The sequence below is a fragment of the Gavia stellata genome, chromosome 11 (assembly GCF_030936135.1).
Source record: "Gavia stellata isolate bGavSte3 chromosome 11, bGavSte3.hap2, whole genome shotgun sequence".
NCBI classification, from domain to species: Eukaryota; Metazoa; Chordata; class Aves; order Gaviiformes; family Gaviidae; genus Gavia; species Gavia stellata.
The window spans coordinates 3,669,250-3,686,024 of NC_082604.1; the positions used below are offsets into that span (position 1 = coordinate 3,669,250).

General features: G+C 67.2%; 1 protein-coding gene and 14 non-coding genes across 15 annotated transcripts; 1 reads left to right on the top strand and 14 right to left on the bottom strand.

The window, feature by feature from the left end:
• Positions 1 to 3,283: 3,283 nt before the first annotated feature.
• On the top strand, positions 3,284 to 6,377 carry AIRE (autoimmune regulator). The gene is given in 11 exon segments (XM_059822834.1): positions 3,284 to 3,424; positions 3,523 to 3,697; positions 3,806 to 3,958; positions 4,064 to 4,135; positions 4,477 to 4,537; positions 4,733 to 4,841; positions 5,177 to 5,292; positions 5,366 to 5,575; positions 5,669 to 5,765; positions 6,007 to 6,123; positions 6,297 to 6,377. Coding segments are annotated over 11 exon segments (1,332 nt in total).
• A 422-nt stretch (positions 6,378 to 6,799) lies between these two features.
• On the bottom strand, positions 6,800 to 6,918 carry LOC132317776 (5S ribosomal RNA). The gene has a single exon (XR_009484177.1). It is a non-coding gene; the product is annotated as a 5S ribosomal RNA (ribosomal RNA).
• Positions 6,919 to 7,125: 207 nt separating this feature from the next.
• LOC132317767 (5S ribosomal RNA) lies at positions 7,126 to 7,244 on the bottom strand. The gene has a single exon (XR_009484168.1). It is a non-coding gene; the product is annotated as a 5S ribosomal RNA (ribosomal RNA).
• A 678-nt stretch (positions 7,245 to 7,922) lies between these two features.
• On the bottom strand, positions 7,923 to 8,041 carry LOC132317801 (5S ribosomal RNA). The gene has a single exon (XR_009484201.1). It is a non-coding gene; the product is annotated as a 5S ribosomal RNA (ribosomal RNA).
• A 678-nt stretch (positions 8,042 to 8,719) lies between these two features.
• Positions 8,720 to 8,838, bottom strand: LOC132317812 (5S ribosomal RNA). Its single transcript, XR_009484212.1, has one exon. It is a non-coding gene; the product is annotated as a 5S ribosomal RNA (ribosomal RNA).
• A 518-nt stretch (positions 8,839 to 9,356) lies between these two features.
• Positions 9,357 to 9,475, bottom strand: LOC132317823 (5S ribosomal RNA). Its single transcript, XR_009484223.1, has one exon. It is a non-coding gene; the product is annotated as a 5S ribosomal RNA (ribosomal RNA).
• A 678-nt stretch (positions 9,476 to 10,153) lies between these two features.
• Positions 10,154 to 10,272, bottom strand: LOC132317834 (5S ribosomal RNA). The gene has a single exon (XR_009484234.1). It is a non-coding gene; the product is annotated as a 5S ribosomal RNA (ribosomal RNA).
• A 518-nt stretch (positions 10,273 to 10,790) lies between these two features.
• On the bottom strand, positions 10,791 to 10,909 carry LOC132317773 (5S ribosomal RNA). The gene has a single exon (XR_009484174.1). It is a non-coding gene; the product is annotated as a 5S ribosomal RNA (ribosomal RNA).
• A 677-nt stretch (positions 10,910 to 11,586) lies between these two features.
• Positions 11,587 to 11,705, bottom strand: LOC132317784 (5S ribosomal RNA). Its single transcript, XR_009484185.1, has one exon. It is a non-coding gene; the product is annotated as a 5S ribosomal RNA (ribosomal RNA).
• Positions 11,706 to 12,385: 680 nt separating this feature from the next.
• On the bottom strand, positions 12,386 to 12,504 carry LOC132317793 (5S ribosomal RNA). Its single transcript, XR_009484193.1, has one exon. It is a non-coding gene; the product is annotated as a 5S ribosomal RNA (ribosomal RNA).
• Positions 12,505 to 13,022: 518 nt separating this feature from the next.
• Positions 13,023 to 13,141, bottom strand: LOC132317794 (5S ribosomal RNA). Its single transcript, XR_009484194.1, has one exon. It is a non-coding gene; the product is annotated as a 5S ribosomal RNA (ribosomal RNA).
• A 677-nt stretch (positions 13,142 to 13,818) lies between these two features.
• Positions 13,819 to 13,937, bottom strand: LOC132317795 (5S ribosomal RNA). Its single transcript, XR_009484195.1, has one exon. It is a non-coding gene; the product is annotated as a 5S ribosomal RNA (ribosomal RNA).
• Positions 13,938 to 14,615: 678 nt separating this feature from the next.
• On the bottom strand, positions 14,616 to 14,734 carry LOC132317796 (5S ribosomal RNA). The gene has a single exon (XR_009484196.1). It is a non-coding gene; the product is annotated as a 5S ribosomal RNA (ribosomal RNA).
• Positions 14,735 to 15,252: 518 nt separating this feature from the next.
• LOC132317797 (5S ribosomal RNA) lies at positions 15,253 to 15,371 on the bottom strand. The gene has a single exon (XR_009484197.1). It is a non-coding gene; the product is annotated as a 5S ribosomal RNA (ribosomal RNA).
• A 677-nt stretch (positions 15,372 to 16,048) lies between these two features.
• LOC132317798 (5S ribosomal RNA) lies at positions 16,049 to 16,167 on the bottom strand. Its single transcript, XR_009484198.1, has one exon. It is a non-coding gene; the product is annotated as a 5S ribosomal RNA (ribosomal RNA).
• Between the last annotated feature and the right edge of the window lie 608 nt (positions 16,168 to 16,775).

Genomic DNA, 16,775 nt, shown 5'->3' on the forward strand with positions numbered 1-16,775 from the left:
CAAAAAAAAAAGTCTGACCATCTTCTAGGCTGTGATTCTTTTCATGACATCTTTTACAGGCTGAGCAGTGTTTATCGCATTTAAATCATATTTGTTTTTTTAACTGGGTTTGACTGTGGATAGAGCCAAAGCCTGGCTCTGTTTCTGCTGCAACAGGGGGAAAATTTCTAAATGATGTATTCTGATTACTCTTCTTTGGGACCATGGTGCCTTTTTAATCAGGACAGTAAATCTTGTCCCAGGATTCTGTACTTTTGTACGTTAACAGTTGTTGACTTTCCTTTTTTGGTGTGTCCCAAATAAATTAATATAACATACCTCTGGGCTTTTGTTTCTTCTTTCTAAAGGGGGAGGAAAGAGGAAACTGAAGCTAAAATAAATCTTCTCTACTCCAGCTCTCTCCCCCGGGCTCTTGCAGGAGCAGCCGTGAAGCGTGCCGGTGGACCTGCTCTCATCCGGACTGCGTGGGGCAGCGGTAGGGAAGCTGCTAGAAATGGGAGTCTGGGATCGGGGCCCCACCCGGAGCCCTTTTTTTACCAAAAATGCTGGAGCCTGGAGCAGCCAAAGGTAAGGGGAGAGGGGTGAAACCTCTGCGCGCAGTGGCAGCCTTTCACTTCGGCTCTCGGTGTGCTTCAGACCGAGATGGAGAGATCGGTATCGGAGACAAGGGGTAGGGGGCACCCTGCCTTCCTGGGGTGATCCTATGGGTGGGTTCCCCACTTCTGCCTGTTCTCTCCTGACTGTGATTCAGGGGCGTGTTGTACGAGATGAGCGCGGGGCAGGTGGTGTCCGAGAGACACGCAGGGCGATGGTTCGCACCACGGGACCTCGGCATGGAGGGGACATGGGAAAGGAAGAAGTTTGCTTCGACAGCTTTTTGCGGGAGGAGGGAATCAAGGTGCATCCCAGGGGCTACAAATGCTTTTGATGGATGCTGAGTTGGTGGTTTAAGTGGGCGTTTGTGAAGAAACATCTTCAGCCTTCACAGTCAGATTTGAGCTCAAACTGAGCTCACCTGCCTTGAACCTTTAGCTCTGATTTCTGCAAGGGGGGCAATAGAAAAGAGAGGGCATCCCGATACCCAAGCGTGGCCAGGCTCCTCTGCGCCCCAGCCTTGGGCCCTCGCAGCCGGGCAGGGTTCGTGCCAGCCCCAGGGAGGGTTTTACACCTCTCTGCAAGCGAAAGCTGACTTTTCGCGGCCCTTACAAGTACCTTCCAGCTGCCAAGGTCTGCTCTAAGCAAGGTCATACAGAAATACCCGTCTGATCTCCCAGGACATATGTGCCTCTTCACACGGCACCTGGCAGCTGCTGCTCTGCCCCTTGCGTAGCGTCTCAGAAAGGGGAAGGAACATGAAAAAAACCAACCCAAAATGCAAATGAATGCACTACTGAGCGGCCTGGATGTGGAAAACAATCTGTCTGTGATTCAGAGCACAGAAACAGTCACGAAGATGGAATTTAAAACAAGTCCAAGCCCAGTGCCGCAGCACACGGCTCGCGGCTGCGTTGAGCAGCACCTGCCCACGAAGGGGTTCCCGTAACCGCGGGTGGGTGGGCACGGGGAGGGGACAGCACCGGCTGTCCCTGCAGCAAGCGCTGGAGCCTTGTCCTGGAGGTGCCGGACAGCTTAACGCAGGGTGACGGTGACAAATTGTGGCTCTGCAGGTGGGACACTGGGGAAAACGGTTTTCCTGGGAAGGGTGGAGCAGACCTGTGAAACCATGTCATGAGCGTGCTCGTGCTCAGCGCCTGTGGCCAGGCTGCAGGGGATCTCCAGGAGGGAAGACGAACCTCCCGTTTCACCCGACACTCATGTTTTGTCCCCTGGGCGGGTGCATCGAACAGGCAGCGGTGAAGCCGTCCCCACCACGGCAGCACTGGGCACCGAAATCCCAGCATGGGGCACAGCAACCTGGCACGGTGCCTGCCCAACCCCTATCCCATGGCTCCCAGTGCCTCCATAGGAAAAGTCACCCCAAACCCTGAAAGGAGCTTCAGGGCGAGCGTTTCCGTGGGTAAACACATTAATTTGTTAACCAGGAATATATGAGGGTATTTCCTGCTCTGGCAGAGGGTGTTGTCTTGTTATTCTTCCCGAGTTTCTGGACAGCAGCCGCCTCCTCCTGGCACAGCTTTGGAGCCAGCAAATACTGCTCCGGTCTTTTAGGATTTACCGGTAATTGTCCCTACCCGTATCGCCTGGCTCTGTGCAACGGAGTGTCCCCTCTTGCACCCCTTTCCCATCCCGCTCAGGTTGGGTTTTGCTGTACGACGGGCATCAGGCGCTGCCCTGCGGTATGGGTACGGCTGTGCACGGCCACGGCACCCCCGGCTGAGCCTTCCGGGCAGCAGGGACATGTCTCCAGAGGGAGAGAGGCTGGAAATTAATCCTGGGGAAATCCCAACTGTTTGGGAAGAGGGGTGGGGAGCTTTGGAGCTTTCTCTTTTCTGGACGCCTGGTATGGAGCGGCCAGACCCCCAGACTTTTGTCTGCCAGATGCTCCCAAGGAGCCAGTTTCCCCCAGCTGCAAGTTTTTTACATCTGCCTACTTCCAGTGAAATCACTTGATGGCCCAATTTCCCGGAGCGGGCGATGACAGAGCCACGGGCAGCACCTGCCCAGGTAATCCCCAGGCTCGCTCGTGGGGCTGCCGTCACTCTGGCAGGCTGGAATTCAGCGGGGCGATGCTTCAAGCGGGCTGTTTGCTTGCTCAGCACCCGTAACTGTACCCAAACGCACATTCGCAGGCTCTCTTTGGTGTCAGTGCTTTCCTGCCGGCCCGCAGAAGGCAGTTTGCAGGTAGCCAGGGCAAATATTCCCGTTTTCCCCCACTGTCGAGACATTACTTCCCACGCGCTCCCGTGGCCGAGTTTCTGGATGAGAGAGGTAGGTGCTGCGGAAAGTCCAGAAATTTTGGGGCGAGGCCTGGTTGACCGCAGGGACAGGAGAGGTGGGGGCCCCCGCGCCAGCACCCCGGCTGACCCCCTCACCCCGGGGTTGGGCGCCCTTCACCAGCAGCGGCAGCTAATGTCAGGCCGGCTGTAGACGCCCCTGGCTGGGGAGCAGCCCGACCCCCAACCGGGGCTGGGGACGCTGTGGGGACAAGCCCAGCCATGGGGCAGGGACAGCTGGCAGCTGGGGGGGTGATCTCAGGTTACACGGCCCCGTACAGAAATGAGTGGGGCCGCAGGATCCTGATGAAGTTCCCGCTGTCGCCGGCCGGGGCTTATTAAGGGGAGCGTCGGGAGCGGCTGCTCGGCCCCGGCAGTGTCCCCGCAGCATGGCGGGACCAGGGGGCGAGGGGGACCTGCGGCACCTGCTGAAGCTGCACCGCACCGAGATCGCCATGGCGGTGGACGACGTCTTCCCGCTGCTGCACGGCCTGGCCGACCACGACGTTGTCCCTGAGCACGTCTTCAAGGTGAGGCCGCGGGGTGGGAGAGGATGCCCGTGCCGCAGGGACTGGGGCTGGCTGGTGGCACCGGGACGTGAGCCAACGGGCCACGGTGGCACCGACAGGAGACGCTGAGCCGGACGGAACGGGAGGGCTCCCACCGAGCTTTCCACGCGCTGCTCACCTGGCTGCTGGGCCGCGACGCTGCCGCCGTCCGCGACTTCTGGGCTGTCCTCTTCAAGGACTACAACCTGGAGCGGTACACCCGGCTCCGGCCCCTCCGCGGCACCTTCCCCAGAGGTAGGAGGGGGACGGACGGGGGGCGACCAACACCCCCGGGGGCTGCCGGCAGGCAGGGGTGACACCCGGGGCCGGCTGTGCCTGTCCCTCTCCCTGTCCCCTTTGCAGAGGTGGAGCTGGGGCGGCAGCGTCGCAGCAGGCGCCTCTCCCCCAGCCCCACGGCGCCAGCCCCGCACAGACCCCAAGGCAAGAGGAAAGCCCCCGAGGAGCGGGATGGAGCCCGAGCAGTGCAGCCCTCCCCACGGCACACCGCCAGCCCTGGTATGGAGACCTGGCGTGGGCTGGAGATGGGGTGGGGCACTGGGGGGGTCCCCAAGGCGCAGCGGGGTGCTATGCCCCCTGATGCCCACCCTCACAACCCCACAGGGCCTCTGGCAAAGGCGAGGACCGTGAAGAAGCCGGAGGGTGCGGATGCCACCCGCACCGCACGTGCTGGCGGTGAGTGCCGAACCCCCCCGGGAGCAGTGTCTGCCTGAGCACCCTGTTTGCCTGTGGTCAAGGGCAGGGGGGCTGCCCGCCCCGCTGAGCCGCCCCCCCGCCTGCAGCCCTCCAGGCAGTGGCCACCTCGGTGCAGAGAGCGGTGGCCGTGGCGGGCAGCGAGGTGCCCGTCACCCGCGGGGCCGTCGAGGGCATCCTCATCAAACACGTGCTGGAGCCCGGTAGGTGCAGCCCAGCCCTGCAGATCTGCCCAGTTCAGCCCCCAAATTCAGAAGCCGGCCCCAGGCAGCGGGGGGGTGGGGAGGGGGCCCCGCCAGAGCTGCTCTTGGCCTCTCTTGCAGGCAGCTCCAAGATGGGCAGCAAAGCCGGGGACGAGCCGTACGCCCCGGCCGCCTGCGAGGAGTCAGGGGCCAGGAGCAGGAGCCGCAGCCTGAAGCCCCCCTCCCGGCCCAAGGCATCCCAAAGCGTAAAGACCCCACCACCACCCGCTTTCACCCCCGTTTTGCAGCTGCCCAAGGCTGTGGCGGGGGGGTTGTCCCTTCCTGGCAGCACGGCCATGGCCTGGGGGTGTCCCCCAGTGCCGGGCTGCCCCAGCAGCTCCCCCTAACCCCTCTTGTCTCGTCCGCAGAGCGGGGAGCCCCGACTGCATCCCCAGGGCCGGCTGCCGGCACCCACCGTGCACAGCCAGGACCCCGCGCCCCACCAGGTGAGCCCTGGGCATGGCGCCTGGTGCACCCCTGAGAGGCACCTCGTGAGCCGGGGATGTCGGGGTGTCCCTGGCGTGTCCCGTTGGCCTGGCCGGGCACAGGCAACCCGGGGCTCAGCTGCTGCGGGTCACTGGGCTACAACCGCCCAGAAACAGGCAATTTCCCCCCCCCGAAAGGGGTTGGTGTGTCTGGTGTGGGGTGGGTGATGCAGGGGGAGAGGGTGAGGGGGTTGACAGACTATGGGGTCCTCTGCCAGCGTGAGCCCTGCCGCAGCCACGGTCACAGCCTGCTGGGTGGTGGTGGCGGTGACCCCCTGCCCTGTCCCCCGGGGCAGGAGAATGAGGACGAGTGCGCGGCGTGCGGTGACGGCGGTGAGCTCATCTGCTGCGACGGCTGCCCCAGGGCCTTCCACCTTGCCTGTCTGGTGCCACCGCTGCCCCGCGTCCCCAGGTGAGTCCCCGGGGCACCATGGGGACCCTGGTGCCCCCCGACTATCCCTCACTGCCCCGCTCCGGCTGTGCAGTGGGATGTGGCGGTGCGGCTCCTGCGTGGCGAGCGCGGACGAGCCGGGCCGGCTGCGGGAGGCCGACATGGCTGCAGAGCGACCCGCCGAGATCCCGGGGGAGGAGGCGTGCAGCACCCAGAGGGGTGGAGGTGAAGGAGGCATCTGCGGCCGCTGCTTCACCCGGATCCCTGTACCCCGACACTGCCCTGCAGCCGGTGGGGACCCCAGGTGAGCCCACCGCCATCCCCCTACACCCCAGCCTTAAATCCCCCCCCGGAGGGGGGCTGCCCTGATGGACTGTGTCACCCCCGATGGTTGTAGGGGGCTGTTGCTCTGCACGTCCTGCGCGGGCACCCCGGACACGGGCAGCCTGGAGAGCGCTGCAGCGGCCAGCGACCACCCGCTACAGGCAGCAAAGGTCGGTACAACCAGCGCCCGGCCCTGGCAGAGGGGAACGGGCCGGATGAGGTGGCAGTGCTGGGTACGAAGGGAGCGATGGGGTTGAGGAATGGTGGTTCAGGCTGGGTGAGGGACGGAGCGACTGTAGCTGGAGGCAATTAGTGAAGCTGCGCCAGAGGGGACGCAGAGCATGAGCTGAGGCGGCACCAGGTGTGGGATTGAACCTGGTCACCAGCCCTGACCCAGAGGGGTGCAGGCAGAGAGCAGGCAGGAGAGCTGGCAGGACATGTCCGTGTCTCCTTCCGCAGGCAGAGGACGGCTCCCTCGGCGGTGACCCTGCGCTGAGCAGGGACGAGCTCGACGCGCTCCTGGGTGAGGTACGGCACTCATGGGAACACCAACGGGCAGAGTCGATCCACAGGGGACCATGGCTCTGATGTGACCCACAGGGTGACATCGGGCTGTGGGTGCGGCAGGGAGAGCCGGGACAGCGCGGAGGGGGCGAGGAGTGGGATGGAAAGAGAGACCGACCCCCCGGGCTGTCCCGCAGGGCACCTGGGACGGGATCCTGCAGTGGGCGTTCCAGAGCATGGCACGGCCCCTCGCAGACACCCACGGGCTCTTGGCCTAGTGAACACTGCCGCGGCAGCAGCCCCCCAGCACAGGCGGTGTGGGAACATGAGGGTGGAGGCTGTGCGGTGGGAACGACACAGACGGTGCGGCGCCCAGAAAAAAAAGTGACATCACCAGACACAACAACACCCCAGCAGCTATACAAGCCACAGGGACACCTGAAAAATGTGGGTTACTGGTAATGAAACTTGAAAAAGCATACACACAGAAAAAATGTCCACAAATAGCAGAGAAGGAAAAAACTGGAACATTAATTAAAAGTGAAATAAAATAGGAAAAGCAAAAACAGGAAAAAAAAAAAGGCACTGCAACCACCAGCTTAACTCTCAGCAACGCTCACACAAAATGACTTCACAGATGCGAAAGCGAAGAAACACCCCAACAACAAAATAGACATCGCTGCACCGAGAAAAGAGCAAAAGCCTACAGCACCCGATATTCCCAGGCGGTCTCCCATCCAAGTACTAACCGGGCCCGACCCTGCTTAGCTTCCGAGATCAGACGAGATCGGGCGTTCTCAGGGTGGTATGGCCGTAGGCACCCCCTCCCCCGACAACAGCCCTCTCGCCACCCGCCGCCACGCTGCAGCCCACCTACGGGGCGGCGCAACATGCAACCCCGGCGCACACCTGCCCCACCACCACCACCACCCCCCCACACCTGCCCTTCCCCGAGAGCCCAGCCGCTACACCCCAACACCAAAACGGGGGCCGCCCTGGCGGCTCGCGAGCCAATAGGGGGGCAAAAGCCTACAGCACCCGGTATTCCCAGGCGGTCTCCCATCCAAGTACTAACCGGGCCCGACCCTGCTTAGCTTCCGAGATCAGACGAGATCGGGCGTTCTCAGGGTGGTATGGCCGTAGGCACCCCCTCCCCCGACAACAGCCCTCTCGCCACCCGCCGCCACGCTCCCCAGCACCCACGCCGCCACCACCGCCAAACCCCGACGCACCCCTCAGCCACGGCCAACACCCACACCAACGCCTCCGCACACCCACACCCACACAACAGCCCTCCTGCCCCGACAACGGCCCTCTCCCCCGACCCCCGCCACGCTCCCACCACGCGCTACACCCGCCACCACCCACGGGGACGGCCCCGCGACACCCTGACGCACGCCCGGCACCCCACCACCACCCACTGCAACACCCGCACATACCCCCCGCTAACAACAGCCCTCCTGCCCCGAGCCCTCGCACCTAAACGCCACCACGCTCCCACCCCGCGCTGCAGCCCCACCGACCCACGGGGGCGGCGCCAGGGGCACCCTCACGCACACCTGCCCCACCACGACGACCCACTGCAACACCCGCACATACCCCCCGCTAACAACAGCCCTCCCGCCTCAACAACAGCCCTCTCGCCTACCCGCCGCCACGCTGCAGCCCACCTACGGGGCGGCGCAACATGCAACCCCGGCGCACACCTGCCCCACCACCACCACCACCCCCCCACACCTGCCCTTCCCCGAGAGCCCAGCCGCTACACCCCAACACCAAAACGGGGGCCGCCCTGGCGGCTCGCGAGCCAATAGGGGGGCAAAAGCCTACAGCACCCGGTATTCCCAGGCGGTCTCCCATCCAAGTACTAACCGGGCCCGACCCTGCTTAGCTTCCGAGATCAGACGAGATCGGGCGTTCTCAGGGTGGTATGGCCGTAGGCACCCCCTCCCCCGACAACAGCCCTCTCGCCACCCGCCGCCACGCTCCCCAGCACCCACGCCGCCACCACCGCCAAACCCCGACGCACCCCTCAGCCACGGCCAACACCCACACCAACGCCTCCGCACACCCACACCCACACAACAGCCCTCCTGCCCCGACAACGGCCCTCTCCCCCGACCCCTGCCACGCTCCCACCACGCGCTACACCCGCCACCACCCACGGGGACGGCCCCGCGACACCCTGACGCACGCCCGGCACCCCACCACCACCCACTGCAACACCCGCACATACCCCCCGCTAACAACAGCCCTCCTGCCCCGAGCCCTCGCACCTAAACGCCACCACGCTCCCACCCCGCGCTGCAGCCCCACCGACCCACGGGGGCGGCGCCAGGGGCACCCTCACGCACACCTGCCCCACCACGACGACCCACTGCAACACCCGCACATACCCCCCGCTAACAACAGCCCTCCCGCCTCAACAACAGCCCTCTCGCCTACCCGCCGCCACGCTGCAGCCCACCTACGGGGCGGCGCAACATGCAACCCCGGCGCACACCTGCCCCACCACCACCACCACCCCCCCACACCTGCCCTTCCCCGAGAGCCCAGCCGCTACACCCCAACACCAAAACGGGGGCCGCCCTGGCGGCTCGCGAGCCAATAGGGGGGCAAAAGCCTACAGCACCCGGTATTCCCAGGCGGTCTCCCATCCAAGTACTAACCGGGCCCGACCCTGCTTAGCTTCCGAGATCAGACGAGATCGGGCGTTCTCAGGGTGGTATGGCCGTAGGCACCCCCTCCCCCGACAACAGCCCTCTCGCCACCCGCCGCCACGCTCCCCAGCACCCACGCCGCCACCACCGCCAAACCCCGACGCACCCCTCAGCCACGGCCAACACCCACACCAACGCCTCCGCACACCCACACCCACACAACAGCCCTCCTGCCCCGACAACGGCCCTCTCCCCCGACCCCCGCCACGCTCCCACCACGCGCTACACCCGCCACCACCCACGGGGACGGCCCCGCGACACCCTGACGCACGCCCGGCACCCCACCACCACCCACTGCAACACCCGCACATACCCCCCGCTAACAACAGCCCTCCCGCCTCAACAACAGCCCTCTCGCCTACCCGCCGCCACGCTGCAGCCCACCTACGGGGCGGCGCAACATGCAACCCCGGCGCACACCTGCCCCACCACCACCACCACCCCCCCACACCTGCCCTTCCCCGAGAGCCCAGCCGCTACACCCCAACACCAAAACGGGGGCCGCCCTGGCGGCTCGCGAGCCAATAGGGGGGCAAAAGCCTACAGCACCCGGTATTCCCAGGCGGTCTCCCATCCAAGTACTAACCGGGCCCGACCCTGCTTAGCTTCCGAGATCAGACGAGATCGGGCGTTCTCAGGGTGGTATGGCCGTAGGCACCCCCTCCCCCGACAACAGCCCTCTCGCCACCCGCCGCCACGCTCCCCAGCACCCACGCCGCCACCACCGCCAAACCCCGACGCACCCCTCAGCCACGGCCAACACCCACACCAACGCCTCCGCACACCCACACCCACACAACAGCCCTCCTGCCCCGACAACGGCCCTCTCCCCCGACCCCCGCCACGCTCCCACCACGCGCTACACCCGCCACCACCCACGGGGACGGCCCCGCGACACCCTGACGCACGCCCGGCACCCCACCACCACCCACTGCAACACCCGCACATACCTCCCGCTAACAACAGCCCTCCTGCCCCGAGCCCTCGCACCTAAACGCCACCACGCTCCCACCCCGCGCTGCAGCCCCACCGACCCACGGGGGTGGCGCCAGGGGCACCCTCACGCACACCTGCCCCACCACGACGACCCACTGCAACACCCGCACATACCCGCCGCTAACAACAGCCCTCCCGCCCCAACAACAGCCCTCTCGCCCACCCGACGCCACGCTGCAGCCCACCTACGGGGCGGCGCAACATGCAACCCCGGCGCACACCTGCCCCACCACCACCACCCCCCCCACACACCTGCCCTTCCCCGAGAGCCCAGCCGCTACACCCCAACACCAAAACGGGGGCCGCCCTGGCGGCTCGCGAGCCAATAGGGGGGCAAAAGCCTACAGCACCCGGTATTCCCAGGCGGTCTCCCATCCAAGTACTAACCGGGCCCGACCCTGCTTAGCTTCCGAGATCAGACGAGATCGGGCGTTCTCAGGGTGGTATGGCCGTAGGCACCCCCTCCCCCGACAACAGCCCTCTCGCCACCCGCCGCCACGCTCCCCAGCACCCACGCCGCCACCACTGCCAAACCCCGACGCACCCCTCAGCCACGTCCAACACCCACACCAACGCCTCCGCACACCCACACCCACACAACAGCCCTCCTGCCCCGACAACGGCCCTCTCCCCCGACCCCCGCCACGCTCCCACCACGCGCTACACCTGCCACCACCCACGGGGACGGCCCCGCGACACCCTGACGCACGCCCGGCACCCCACCACCACCCACTGCAACACCCGCACATACCCCCCGCTAACAACAGCCCTCCCGCCCCAACAACAGCCCTCTCGCCCACCCGACGCCACGCTGCAGCCCACCTACGGGGCGGCGCAACATGCAACCCCGGCGCACACCTGCCCCACCACCACCACCACCCCCCCACACCTGCCCTTCCCCGAGAGCCCAGCCGCTACACCCCAACACCAAAACGGGGGCCGCCCTGGCGGCTCGCGAGCCAATAGGGGGGCAAAAGCCTACAGCACCCGGTATTCCCAGGCGGTCTCCCATCCAAGTACTAACCGGGCCCGACCCTGCTTAGCTTCCGAGATCAGACGAGATCGGGCGTTCTCAGGGTGGTATGGCCGTAGGCACCCCCTCCCCCGACAACAGCCCTCTCGCCACCCGCCGCCACGCTCCCCAGCACCCACGCCGCCACCACCGCCAAACCCCGACGCACCCCTCAGCCACGGCCAACACCCACACCAACGCCTCCGCACACCCACACCCACACAACAGCCCTCCTGCCCCGACAACGGCCCTCTCCCCCGACCCCCGCCACGCTCCCACCACGCGCTACACCCGCCACCACCCACGGGGACGGCCCCGCGACACCCTGACGCACGCCCGGCACCCCACCACCACCCACTGCAACACCCGCACATACCCCCCGCTAACAACAGCCCTCCTGCCCCGAGCCCTCGCACCTAAACGCCACCACGCTCCCACCCCGCGCTGCAGCCCCACCGACCCACGGGGGCGGCGCCGGGGGCACCCTGACGCACACCTGCCCCACCACGACGACCCACTGCAACACCCGCACATACCCCCCGCTAACAACAGCCCTCCTGCCCCACAACAGCCCTCTCGCCCACCCGACGCCACGCTGCAGCCCACCTACGGGGCGGCGCAACATGCAACCCCGGCGCACACCTGCCCCACCACCACCACCACCCCCCCACACCTGCCCTTCCCCGAGAGCCCAGCCGCTACACCCCAACACCAAAACGGGGGCCGCCCTGGCGGCTTGCGAGCCAATAGGGGGGCAAAAGCCTACAGCACCCGGTATTCCCAGGCGGTCTCCCATCCAAGTACTAACCGGGCCCGACCCTGCTTAGCTTCCGAGATCAGACGAGATCGGGCGTTCTCAGGGTGGTATGGCCGTAGGCACCCCCTCCCCCGACAACAGCCCTCTCGCCACCCGCCGCCACGCTCCCCAGCACCCACGCCGCCACCACCGCCAAACCCCGACGCACCCCTCAGCCACGGCCAACACCCACACCAACGCCTCCGCACACCCACACCCACACAACAGCCCTCCTGCCCCGACAACGGCCCTCTCCCCCGACCCCCGCCACGCTCCCACCACGCGCTACACCCGCCACCACCCACGGGGACGGCCCCGCGACACCCTGACGCACGCCCGGCACCCCACCACCACCCACTGCAACACCCGCACATACCCCCCGCTAACAACAGCCCTCCTGCCCCGAGCCCTCGCACCTAAACGCCACCACGCTCCCACCCCGCGCTGCAGCCCCACCGACCCACGGGGGCGGCGCCAGGGGCACCCTCACGCACACCTGCCCCCACCACGACGACCCACTGCAACACCCGCACATACCCCCCGCTAACAACAGCCCTCCCGCCTCAACAACAGCCCTCTCGCCCACCCGCCGCCACGCTGCAGCCCACCTACGGGGCGGCGCAACATGCAACCCCGGCGCACACCTGCCCCACCACCACCACCACCCCCCCCACACCTGCCCTTCCCCGAGAGCCCAGCCGCTACACCCCAACACCAAAACGGGGGCCGCCCTGGCGGCTCGCGAGCCAATAGGGGGGCAAAAGCCTACAGCACCCGGTATTCCCAGGCGGTCTCCCATCCAAGTACTAACCGGGCCCGACCCTGCTTAGCTTCCGAGATCAGACGAGATCGGGCGTTCTCAGGGTGGTATGGCCGTAGGCACCCCCTCCCCCGACAACAGCCCTCTTGCCACCCGCCGCCACGCTCCCCAGCACCCACGCCGCCACCACCGCCAAACCCCGACGCACCCCTCAGCCACGTCCAACACCCACACCAACGCCTCCGCACACCCACACCCACACAACAGCCCTCCTGCCCCGACAACGGCCCTCTCCCCCGACCCCCGCCACGCTCCCACCACGCGCTACACCCGCCACCACCCACGGGGACGGCCCCGCGACACCCTGACGCACGCCCGGCACCCCACCACCACCCACTGCAACACCCGCACATACCCCCCGCTAACAACAGCCCTCCCGCCTCAACAACAGCCCTCTCGCCTACCCGCCGCCACGCTGCAGCCCACCTACGGGGCGGCGCAACATGCAACCCCGGCGCACACCTGCCCCACCACCACCACCACCCCCCCACACCTGCCCTTCCCCGAGAGCCCAGCCGCTACACCCCAACACCAAAACGGGGGCCGCCCTGGCGGCTCGCGAGCCAATAGGGGGGCAAAAGCCTACAGCACCCGGTATTCCCAGGCGGTCTCCCATCCAAGTACTAACCGGGCCCGACCCTGCTTAGCTTCCGAGATCAGACGAGATCGGGCGTTCTCAGGGTGGTATGGCCGTAGGCACCCCCTCCCCCGACAACAGCCCTCTCGCCACCCGCCGCCACGCTCCCCAGCACCCACGCCGCCACCACCGCCAAACCCCGACGCACCCCTCAGCCACGGCCAACACCCACACCAACGCCTCCGCACACCCACACCCACACAACAGCCCTCCTGCCCCGACAACGGCCCTCTCCCCCGACCCCCGCCACGCTCCCACCACGCGCTACACCTGCCACCACCCACGGGGACGGCCCCGCGACACCCTGACGCACGCCCGGCACCCCACCACCACCCACTGCAACACCCGCACATACCCCCCGCTAACAACAGCCCTCCTGCCCCGAGCCCTCGCACCTAAACGCCACCACGCTCCCACCCCGCGCTGCAGCCCCACCGACCCACGGGGGCGGCGCCGGGGGCACCCTGACGCACACCTGCCCCACCACGACGACCCACTGCAACACCCGCACATACCCCCCGCTAACAACAGCCCTCCTGCCCCACAACAGCCCTCTCGCCCACCCGACGCCACGCTGCAGCCCACCTACGGGGCGGCGCAACATGCAACCCCGGCGCACACCTGCCCCACCACCACCACCACCCCCCCACACCTGCCCTTCCCCGAGAGCCCAGCCGCTACACCCCAACACCAAAACGGGGGCCGCCCTGGCGGCTCGCGAGCCAATAGGGGGGCAAAAGCCTACAGCACCCGGTATTCCCAGGCGGTCTCCCATCCAAGTACTAACCGGGCCCGACCCTGCTTAGCTTCCGAGATCAGACGAGATCGGGCGTTCTCAGGGTGGTATGGCCGTAGGCACCCCCTCCCCCGACAACAGCCCTCTCGCCACCCGCCGCCACGCTCCCCAGCACCCACGCCGCCACCACCGCCAAACCCCGACGCACCCCTCAGCCACGGCCAACACCCACACCAACGCCTCCGCACACCCACACCCACACAACAGCCCTCCTGCCCCGACAACGGCCCTCTCCCCCGACCCCCGCCACGCTCCCACCACGCGCTACACCCGCCACCACCCACGGGGACGGCCCCGCGACACCCTGACGCACGCCCGGCACCCCACCACCACCCACTGCAACACCCGCACATACCTCCCGCTAACAACAGCCCTCCTGCCCCGAGCCCTCGCACCTAAACGCCACCACGCTCCCACCCCGCGCTGCAGCCCCACCGACCCACGGGGGTGGCGCCAGGGGCACCCTCACGCACACCTGCCCCACCACGACAACCCACTGCAACACCCGCACATACCCGCCGCTAACAACAGCCCTCCCGCCCCAACAACAGCCCTCTCGCCCACCCGACGCCACGCTGCAGCCCACCTACGGGGCGGCGCAACATGCAACCCCGGCGCACACCTGCCCCACCACCACCACCCCCCCCACACACCTGCCCTTCCCCGAGAGCCCAGCCGCTACACCCCAACACCAAAACGGGGGCCGCCCTGGCGGCTCGCGAGCCAATAGGGGGGCAAAAGCCTACAGCACCCGGTATTCCCAGGCGGTCTCCCATCCAAGTACTAACCGGGCCCGACCCTGCTTAGCTTCCGAGATCAGACGAGATCGGGCGTTCTCAGGGTGGTATGGCCGTAGGCACCCCCTCCCCCGACAACAGCCCTCTCGCCACCCGCCACCACGCTCCCCAGCACCCACGCCGCCACCACTGCCAAACCCCGACGCACCCCTCAGCCACGTCCAACACCCACACCAACGCCTCCGCACACCCACACCCACACAACAGCCCTCCTGCCCCGACAACGGCCCTCTCCCCCGACCCCCGCCACGCTCCCACCACGCGCTACACCTGCCACCACCCACGGGGACGGCCCCGCGACACCCTGACGCACGCCCGGCACCCCACCACCACCCACTGCAACACCCGCACATACCCCCCGCTAACAACAGCCCTCCCGCCCCAACAACAGCCCTCTCGCCCACCCGACGCCACGCTGCAGCCCACCTACGGGGCGGCGCAACATGCAACCCCGGCGCACACCTGCCCCACCACCACCACCACCCCCCCACACCTGCCCTTCCCCGAGAGCCCAGCCGCTACACCCCAACACCAAAACGGGGGCCGCCCTGGCGGCTCGCGAGCCAATAGGGGGGCAAAAGCCTACAGCACCCGGTATTCCCAGGCGGTCTCCCATCCAAGTACTAACCGGGCCCGACCCTGCTTAGCTTCCGAGATCAGACGAGATCGGGCGTTCTCAGGGTGGTATGGCCGTAGGCACCCCCTCCCCCGACAACAGCCCTCTCGCCACCCGCCGCCACGCTCCCCAGCACCCACGCCGCCACCACCGCCAAACCCCGACGCACCCCTCAGCCACGGCCAACACCCACACCAACGCCTCCGCACACCCACACCCACACAACAGCCCTCCTGCCCCGACAACGGCCCTCTCCCCCGACCCCCGCCACGCTCCCACCACGCGCTACACCCGCCACCACCCACGGGGACGGCCCCGCGACACCCTGACGCACGCCCGGCACCCCACCACCACCCACTGCAACACCCGCACATACCCCCCGCTAACAACAGCCCTCCTGCCCCGAGCCCTCGCACCTAAACGCCACCACGCTCCCACCCCGCGCTGCAGCCCCACCGACCCACGGGGGCGGCGCCGGGGGCACCCTGACGCACACCTGCCCCACCACGACGACCCACTGCAACACCCGCACATACCCCCCGCTAACAACAGCCCTCCTGCCCCACAACAGCCCTCTCGCCCACCCGACGCCACGCTGCAGCCCACCTACGGGGCGGCGCAACATGCAACCCCGGCGCACACCTGCCCCACCACCACCACCACCCCCCCACACCTGCCCTTCCCCGAGAGCCCAGCCGCTACACCCCAACACCAAAACGGGGGCCGCCCTGGCGGCTTGCGAGCCAATAGGGGGGCAAAAGCCTACAGCACCCGGTATTCCCAGGCGGTCTCCCATCCAAGTACTAACCGGGCCCGACCCTGCTTAGCTTCCGAGATCAGACGAGATCGGGCGTTCTCAGGGTGGTATGGCCGTAGGCACCCCCTCCCCCGACAACAGCCCTCTCGCCACCCGCCGCCACGCTCCCCAGCACCCACGCCGCCACCACCGCCAAACCCCGACGCACCCCTCAGCCACGGCCAACACCCACACCAACGCCTCCGCACACCCACACCCACACAACAGCCCTCCTGCCCCGACAACGGCCCTCTCCCCCGACCCCCGCCACGCTCCCACCACGCGCTACACCCGCCACCACCCACGGGGACGGCCCCGCGACACCCTGACGCACGCCCGGCACCCCACCACCACCCACTGCAACACCCGCACATACCCCCCGCTAACAACAGCCCTCCTGCCCCGAGCCCTCGCACCTAAACGCCACCACGCTCCCACCCCGCGCTGCAGCCCCACCGACCCACGGGGGCGGCGCCAGGGGCACCCTCACGCACACCTGCCCCACCACGACGACCCACTGCAACACCCGCACATACCCCCCGCTAACAACAGCCCTCCCGCCTCAACAACAGCCCTCTCGCCTACCCGCCGCCACGCTGCAGCCCACCTACGGGGCGGCGCAACATGCAACCCCGGCGCACACCTGCCCCACCACCACCACCACCCCCCCACACCTGCCCTTCCCCGAGA